The 9,508-nt window shown below is 39.7% G+C and overlaps 1 protein-coding gene across 1 annotated transcript; it reads right to left on the minus strand.

Moving 5' to 3' along the window:
* Positions 1-2,748: 2,748 nt before the first annotated feature.
* thap1 (THAP domain containing, apoptosis associated protein 1) lies at positions 2,749-9,211 on the minus strand. The gene is made up of 3 exons (XM_059549317.1): positions 8,740-9,211; positions 7,760-7,955; positions 2,749-3,251 (listed from the first exon to the last, which is right to left on the minus strand). The coding sequence occupies exons 1-3, from the start codon at positions 8,808-8,810 to the stop codon at positions 2,850-2,852; spliced, it is 669 nt and encodes a 222-aa protein (XP_059405300.1). The 5' UTR covers positions 8,811-9,211; the 3' UTR covers positions 2,749-2,849.
* Positions 9,212-9,508: the final 297 nt, after the last annotated feature.

Consider the following 9,508-nt stretch of genomic DNA (forward strand, 5'->3'; position numbering starts at 1 on the left):
CTCCCCCACCTCGGAGCCTCAGACCACATCACTGTTATGCTAATGCCTGCATACAGACTGCTCATTAAAGTCACCAAACCAGTTCACAAATAGATTAAAGTGTGGCCAGAAGGATCATCAGAGGTTCTTCAAGACTGCTTCAACACAACTGACTGGGACATGTTTAAGCAGGCTGCCACATGCAATAACACCACTGACCTCCAGGAGTACTCAGAGACTGTCACTGCTTACATCAACAAGTGTATTGATGATGTAACAGTCACAAAAACCATCACTGTCTGGGCCAATCAGAAGCCTACAGACTTCTGAAGACACGGAACGCTGCCTTCAGAGCTGGAGATGAGGTGGGCCTGAGATCAGCCAGGGCCAACCTGTCCCATGGCATCAGAGAGGCTAAGAGACAGCACTCCAGGAGGATAGCCCATCAATTCAGTGACAGCAGAGACACTAGGAACCTGTGGCAGGGGATACAGACTATTACGGACTACAAGCCCCCATCACGGACCTGTGACAACAATATCTCTCTGCTAAATGAGCTGAACACCTTCTTCGCTCGCTTTGAGCAACAAAACGGCACCACTGCACAGAAGACTCCAATTCCTCCCGGCGACCAGGTGATGACGCTGACCTTAGACAGTGTGAGGAGATCCTTCAGCAGGATCAATGCACGCAAAGCTCCGGGCCCTGACAACATCCCTGGGCGTGTACTGAAAGACTGTGCAGCAGAACTCACTGATGTCTTCACAGACATTTTCAACATCTTACTGAGTCAGGCTGTTGTCTCCACATGCTTCAAAACTACAGCCATCATTCCAGTTCCGAAGAAGCCATCTCCATCCTGCTTCAATGACTACCGTCCTGTTGCACTTACCCCTATCCTCATGAAGTGCTTTGAATGGCTAGTCATGCACCACATCAAGTCTGCCCTCCCCCCCTCCTTAAGTTTGCAGATGACACGACTGTGGTGGGTCTCATTAGCAACAAAGATGAGACAAACTACAGGAGCGAGGTGAGCCGCCTGGCCGGGTGGTGCAGTGACAACAATCTCTCTCTGAACATGGAGAAGACGAAGGAGATTGTTGTTGACTTCAGGAGAGCACACACTCGGCATGTTCCTCTGACGATCAAAGGTGCGACTGTGGAGAGAGTGAGCAGCACCAAGTTCCTGGGTGTGCACATCACAGAGGACCTCTCCTGGACTGAAAACACAGCAGCACTGGCCAAGAAATCACAACAGCGTCTCTACTTCCTCCGCAAACTGAGGAGAGCCAGAGCCCCGGCCCCCATCATGTACACCTTCTACAGAGGCACCATCGAGAGCATCCTGTCGAGCTGCATCACTGTGTGGTTTGGCGCCTGCAATGCGTCCTGCCGAAAGACTCTGCAACACATAGTGAGAGCAGCTGAGAAGATCATTGGTGTCTCTCTCCCCTCCCTCCAGCACATTTACGGAACCCGTCTCACTTGCAAAGCCCTCTGCATCGCAGGTGATCCCACTCACCCATCACACAGCTTCTTCAGTCTGCTGCCATCAGGGAGGAGACTGCGGAGTCTCCAGGCCAGGACCAGCAGACTGAAGGACAGCTTCATCCACCAGGCTGTCAGGAAGCTGAACTCACTCAATACCACGACTTAGGTGCCCTTGAGCAAGGCATCGAACCCCCAACTGCTCCCCAGGCGCCGCAGCATAAATGGCTGCCCACTGCTCCGGGTGTGTGCTCACAGTGTGTGTGTGTGTGTGTGTTCACTGCTCTGTGTGTGTGCATTTCGGATGGGTTAAATGCAGAGCACAAATTCTGAGTATGGGTCACCATACTTGGCTGAATGTCACTTCACTTCACTCCCGAACTTGCCCCCCCTCCCCTCTTCTGCCCCAGGCACCACTGAATTATGAACCCCCCCCACTAATATACGATGACATGCACCAGTCACTTTGTGGAGCATTGGTCTGCTCACTACCTCATTCTCCATGGAACTGACATCATTCCACTACCTCATCAGTCAGTTAAATAAAATAACTGCTCTTGAGCCCTTTGTCACTTTAATCAGACTTAATAAGCTTTTGTTTTTGCACTAAAAAAACTTTTATCTGCACTGTTGTTCACTTCATTGATTTGCACTCTATCTGCCTTTTGCCTTGCGCTGCTTTATTTAACTATTTTTAATTTTATTATGTCTTTTTTTAACATTCCCTTATTGTATAGTTGTATCTACATTTTATATTTTGATCTAGATTTTTAGGCTTTAATGTTAATGTTATCTGTGTGCACCGGGGGTCTGAGAGTAATGCAATTCGATTCTCTGTATGTATGTACTGTACATGTGGAAGAATTGACAATAAAGCAGACTTGAACTTGAACAACAACGAACAGCTCAAAGCCCTTTGATGTGACTCTATTTGGTCATCTTAGTACATTAATCAAATCAAAACACACTAGTCAGTATAAACTATAAAAAATTATAAAAACATTTAACAACAGAACAAACATTTCAACAGATCTGCAGATAATGAGAACCTGATCCACTGAAGCGTTTGTCACGGCGTCGGTCGAGTCTCATGGCATCAAACCATCTTCACAAGAGCTAAAGAGTTCAGTTTCTCTGTATTCTACACCTGAATCCTCCCACGCAGTTACTGCATGTGGAGTTAGTTCTGCTCTGAAGAGAACGATCTTCTCCTGAAAGAACATTCGGTTCCACAAAGATCTGTGATCAGAACCGACATCACTGTGTCCATCTGAACCTCCTCCAGTCACAGAGAACACGTTCAAACACACAGAACACAGGTCATGACAGACAGAAGAAGTCAAATCCCTTTAGAACCGTGACTCTCTCTCGCTCGACGTCCCTCACAGCGCTCCGATGGTCTCTATTCCTCTCAGGACGTCGTAGATCTCTTTGGGCAGGATGACGTAGCCGTCTCCCAGTGGAGTGTCCTTGCTGGGCTTCTGGACCTGTCTCATGGCTCTGAAGCGCTCCAGCTGTCTCTCCTGCCTCCTGCACTTCTGCTGCACCGTCTTCAGTCTCTTGCACAGCTTCTCCAACTGTTCCTGTAGCGTCTCGATGCGTCTCTTCTGCTGCACCGTGTCCTCCACCGTGTAGTTGTGGTCGCAGGAGACGAAGGTGCTGGTGTGGTCCGGGCCGGGCTGGGCTTCAGACGGACGCTCCTCCGGAGTCTCTTCAGCGTCAGACAGCGGGAGACTCAGAGGAAAGTCCAGGTCTGGGCTGAAGCTCTCCTCCAGAGACGCTGTCTGTGAACAGCCAGAGAAATGATCAGCTTCACAAGACTCATGTCAGGAACGTCCAGAAAACTGAAATCTCAACTTTTCAGAACCTTTCTACAATTTCAACTTACCTAGAGAAGAAAAAAATACTGAAATTAATTTTAAAATTTCATGCAAAAAATTTTACAAATGCATTTACTTATTAATGTACTTGATAAAAATACCCTGCAATTGTACTTCTAAATTGGTATACTTCAAGTTTGCTAAATTGGAACAACTAATTTTGTACTAAATACACTTTTATAATGCTGAAGTAATGCTGAGGTCCAACTAAAGATATACTGAAGTGGAACTACTGTGAGTATACTTCAGGTACACTTTAAATATCTTGCATTTAAAGACTGATTTTATTCAAAGATCATACAATCCTCATCAATAGTGACATTAAAACACATTTAAGTCTTAAAGGAACACTCCACTCACCTAGATTTTCCACTTATAGTTTAGCTTAGCATAGATCATTGAATCTGATTAGACAGTTAGCATCTCGCTCAAAAATGAGCTAAGAGTTTTTATATTTTTCCTATTTAAAACTTGACTGTAGTTACATCGTACTAACATGTACTAACATGGACGGAAAATGAAAAGTTGTGGTTTTATATTGCCTGTAAGGCCTATGTTCTGGCGCGGTGTCTGCTGATCTCATGGTACGACAGAAAGTATCTTGAGAGTATTGTTCCTAGCAATATCTGGAAAGGTGAGTCAAGTATAGAAACTCTTAGGTCATTTCTGAGCGAGATGCTAACGGTCTAATCAGATTCAATGATCTACGCTAAGCTAAGCTAAAATTGCTAGCGCCAGACCCAGAGATCAGCGGAATGGATTTGAAAATGGTAAAACTCAGCTGTTTAACTCTAGTGGAGTTGGAAAATTTGCATATTTTAAAAAAAAGTGGAGTGTTCCTTTAATATAAAGAAATATGCATTGTGCACAAGTGAAATAAAGTTTAATAATTTTTTTTATATCAATAAGTCTCGAGTGATATGTCAGTAAATATGTTAATAGTATGAAATAAATGTGTTTTAAATATATTACTTTTTTACTAGAGTAGTCAACTTGAAAATGTATCAACAACATTATTTTTCTTTATTAACCTTCTAACTATAGAAAATAAGATCCATGAACTACAACTGCATCTTCTACAAACTTGTCTTATACATATTATATGTTCAGAAATAATACAAGGAGAATGCTTTAAAAAAAATTAAAGGTAATTCAAACTCTGACTACAGAAGGCATAACACTAGTAGACTATTATTAACTATAACTGAACAGTCAGTCACCGTGATGCACACATGAACTGTCAGACATACAGTAATACTTCTTTACAGGTCTTTTTATTAGATTGTGCTGCTTTTCCACTGTTTTCTGTGTAAACATGGACGTGCTTGACTGTTGTGCTCGCGTCTTGATGCATGAAACAGCTTTCTAAACTCACTGTCATTCACTTCTGAGACACTGTATGCTGTTCTTGGCTGGACATCACAGACGTCAAATAAGAGCAATGAGTCTGAATATCTGGCAGAACCAATGAGATTCGAGGAGGAGACTGTTTTACTGAACTCTTCCAATGAATGGTATGACTTCAGGACACTGTAGATATACTGTACTGGGCACAGGCGCTACAGGTTACTTCAGCTTTTCTGAAGCCCATATTGGATAATTTCTGATATTAAATTATCAGCAAAAAATATAACTTACTAAAATTATTAAACAAAATGTAAATCTCTGTGCAGTAGGGATGACTCACAGATCTGCTCATGGCAAAGCACTGATTTAAAAAAATGTGCATCAGATACAAGTTGGTTATCGCGAAGCATCATTTCTAACACATTTCTAACAATTTCAGTAAAATTGTTTTTTTATTTATAATTACTAGTAGATGTGCTACAATTTTATTGTTTAGAAAGTGACCAATAATCTGTGACCAATATTTTATATGTAGAATGATTTCTCCTCTCTAAACTGTTTCTCAAGCGTGTTCTCTCATCACACCACCACCGAGACATGAGGAAAAACTGGGATTAAAGTCCTTAATGTTGATCATGGATCAATCGAACCACCATGGCAAACAGCGAATATATCAGTGCTGTTTATTTCATTTGAGACGTTGTGTTTTCCTCAGTGCATAACTGACACTTCACAAGTATATTTTTCTTCTGTAAATATCATAGTCATGCAGATATCCTTTCTGCTGTCAGGAGAGGACTAGTGAACGAGTGCCGCTGCACACTAAACAGACAGAGTGCAATACAGTAATAAGCATAGTAAAATAAAAAAAGATGAAATATGCACTCTTTCTAAAATATTTGTTGTTGGACATTAAATGTAGATTTTATAGAAGTTTAAACCTAAGTGAATTATTATGATAGGAGTATTGTAATGGGTAAATAAAACGTAAGCTTATTCAGTCTTAATTACTGAGCTCAAATGAGTTAATGTTTCTTACAGCAGTTAAAATGTAGACTTTCTCTTTATTTTCTTAATTTATTTAGTGATTTTAATGCTTTAAAGAGCATAGATTGTAATGTTCAGCTAACTATAAAATGCACAGCTGTCATAAAACCAGAGAGAAAGGCTGCATGGATTATGTGAGATGATGATATTATATATTAGGCTATAATGTCATGTGAGATGATGATATTATATATATTAGGCTATAATGTCATGTGAGATGATGATATTATATATATTAGGCTATAATGTCATGCGAGATGACGATATTACATATTAGGCTATAATGTCATGCGAGATGACGATATTACATATTAGGCTATAATGTCATGTGAGATGATGATATTATATATTAGGCTATAATGTCATGCGAGATGACGATATTACATATTAGGCTATAATGTCATGTGAGATGACGATATTACATATTAGGCTATAATGTCATGTGAGATGATGATATTATATATTAGGCTATAATGTCGTGAGATGATATTATATATTAGGCTATAATGTTGTGAGATGATATTATATATTAGGCTATAATGTCATGTGAGATGACAATATTATATATTAGGCTTTTAAATATTAGACAATAATGTCATGAGATGATGATATTATATATTAGGCTAAAATGTCATGAGATGATGATATTATATATTAGGCTATAATGTCATGTGAGATGATGATATTATATATTAGGCGATGATGTCATGTGAGATGACGATATTATATATTAGGCGATAATGTCATGTGAGATGACGATATTATATATTAGGCTATAATGTCATGTGAGATGATGATATATATCAGGCTTTAATGTCATTTGAGATGATGATATTATATATTAAGCTATGATTTCATGTTAGATGATGATATTATATATTATGCTATAATGTCATGTGAGATGATAATTATATATAAGGCTATAATGTCATGTGAGATGATGATATTATATATTAGGCTATAATGTCATGTGAGATGATGATATTATATATTAGGCGATGATGTCATGTGAGATGATGATATATATTAGGCTATAATGTCATGTGAGATGATGATATTATATATTAGGCTATGATTTCATGTTGGATGACGATGTTATATATTAGGCTATAATGTCATGTGAGATGATGATATATATATTAGGCGATGATATTATGTGAGATGACGATATTATATATTAGGCTACAATGTCATGTGAGATGATGATATTATATATTAGGCTATAATGTCATGTGAGATGATGATATTATATATTAGGCGATGATGTCATGTGAGATGATGATATATATTAGGCGATGATGTCATGTGAGATGATGATATATATATTAGGCGATGATATCATGTGAGATGACGATATTATATATTAGGCTACAATGTCATGTGAGATGATGATATTATATATTAGGCGATGGTGTCATGTGTGATGATAATATTATATATTAGGCTATAATATTATGTGAGAAAATCAACGGTGATGTCGATGGTCAGGGTTAGAGGAGATCAGATGAGCCTGACCAGGTCAGTTTCCCATCATAAGCTATAACGGTGACTGAGCTTGATCTCTGTTAAATTTACTTTATGGAACCTAATCATGTGACAATGAGCCAGACTAACTGAAATGAGCTTGGCTTATTTGGTAAAGTAGTTTTAAGACATTAGAAGTCAAAGGTCTCAAGTTATGATTTGCTGTCTGTCTGTACCAAAGAAATAAATGTGATCATATTTTTTCCATTGGATCGTATGACATGACATCGCATTTTGTTTAATTGATTTAAACTAAACTTGTAACGGAGTGAACCATATCGTATCACATCGCTAGCTGCTTACATGTATCTCTAATGTATCGTAGAAAAGGGTATGCATCGAGACGCGTATCACTTTGGCCTCAGTCATGAGATGGACATCCCTACAACTAACACTACTTTCTGTCACATATAACACACATCTGAACATCACCCAAAAACACAAGAGCTTGGCTTTGTTTCTGAGAAAGTGAAAGTGAAGGAGGTTTGTTTGACCTGCATCTGTAGTTTGCTGGAGGTGAAGAGCGAGGGCACGGCATTGTCCTTCAGCACGCGGTTGTTGCACTCGTGTTTGAAGCAGTCTCTGGTGAAGTGCTGAGAGCAGATGTTGCTGTACTTGGTGGGTTTGAAGTTTCTTCTCTTCATAGCGGCCAGCCATCTCCCACAGATGTCTGGTCGTGCCAGAGGAAACCTGTGTCGTTGTTGACAAATAACAGACATTACACGCAATCACTAATAACCTCAGGATGGACTGATTCAGGTTATCATCAAATCACTTCATTGTCACTCAACTATTTCCCCGAAAGTAAAGGGAAGCACTTAATACACAGGAGATATAACAAACATTTATAAAACCTGCAAATGACTGAAGACAGCTAACATCTATTTATCATGCCTTCAGCAGATGACCCTACCACTAGTACAGTCAGGATGGTTTTTAATTAAGTCCAAGTCAAATAAGGTTTTGCTTAATTTCAGTATTTTCATGTGCATCTCATTTTTTGTCATTAAAATAATTTAAAAATGGTTTAATTCGCCCTCACGTGTGATTTTAAAAACAGAAGATACTCTGAAGAACTCTGGCAAGTTTTGACTTCCAACAACAGACCACTGAGACATTTCAAAAATAGAATACCTTATTTTATTTTCCACAAGAGAAAGTTATACAGGTCTGAGGGGAAATAAATGAAATAAAATCACTGAAAACTAGTGGACACAATGAAAATATCGTGCCTCAAAACAGATTAAAGATCGACCTTCCAGCTGATCTTTAGTGAAACACATCAGTGCTGTGAAGTGTGTAGACAATAAAGCCAAGTGAAAACTGCTGATGTGAAGTTAACTAAAGCAAACTAACACTACAGCTGATTAACTCTTGTTAACTAACATGAGCAAATCGACCAGAGAACTATAAACAAAACAACATGGTGCTGCGACTGTGACTCGATAGAAACAAACGGAGGAGTGCAGCTCACTTATGAAAGGAGATGTTTTTATCTTTGTGGTATCTGTTTTTGCATCCATACGCCGAGCAGGACTGAACCATGATTCACTGCGATCTGAAATAGGAAGATCAGGAATAAAAATCGCTCGGAACAGGATCCCGTCGCCTGCACTTTACATGGCTGACTGAGCGAGTCCTCTCTCGGTGATGTTCGGTGAAGTTCGGTGAAGTTCGGTAATGCTCGGCGAGGTTCGGTCAAATTCGGTGATGTTCAGTGTTTCTCCAGCAGGTGGTGCTCTGCGTCTCCTAAAGCATCTCACCATAGGTTCTGTCTTTCTGCAGACATTTAAATTCCAAGTGTTATAATCTTCTCCTAACATTAAGAACAGTACCTAACATACACAGACAAAACTTCCCTAGCAATCGCTATAAAGCCATAATTCGCCGATCCTGAGCAGCGCGGAGAAAAGAAACAGATATCAGGTGACCTCCTGCAACAGTCGGACAGTCTTCCGCTTTTTAAACTAGTACACAGTTAAACTAGTAACAGTTTAAAATAAGATCATTACTATTTAGACCCATCTTATCTGAAAAATTAAAGCGGAATCTTTCCATTTATCGCTGCATGATAATTTCCATTCAACACGCTTATTTTATTTCAGTGCTGATTGGCTGTTGACGGGAAAGGGCGTGGCTGCCTGTATGACGACAGCAGAAGGTCATCAGTTCAGTGCCGCGATCTAAATAAGTGGATGACGTGATGATATATACATTAATATTGATCGAACCAAGATAACAGT

This window comes from Carassius carassius, chromosome 5 (genome assembly GCF_963082965.1).
Source record: "Carassius carassius chromosome 5, fCarCar2.1, whole genome shotgun sequence".
Lineage (NCBI taxonomy): Eukaryota > Metazoa > Chordata > Actinopteri > Cypriniformes > Cyprinidae > Carassius > Carassius carassius.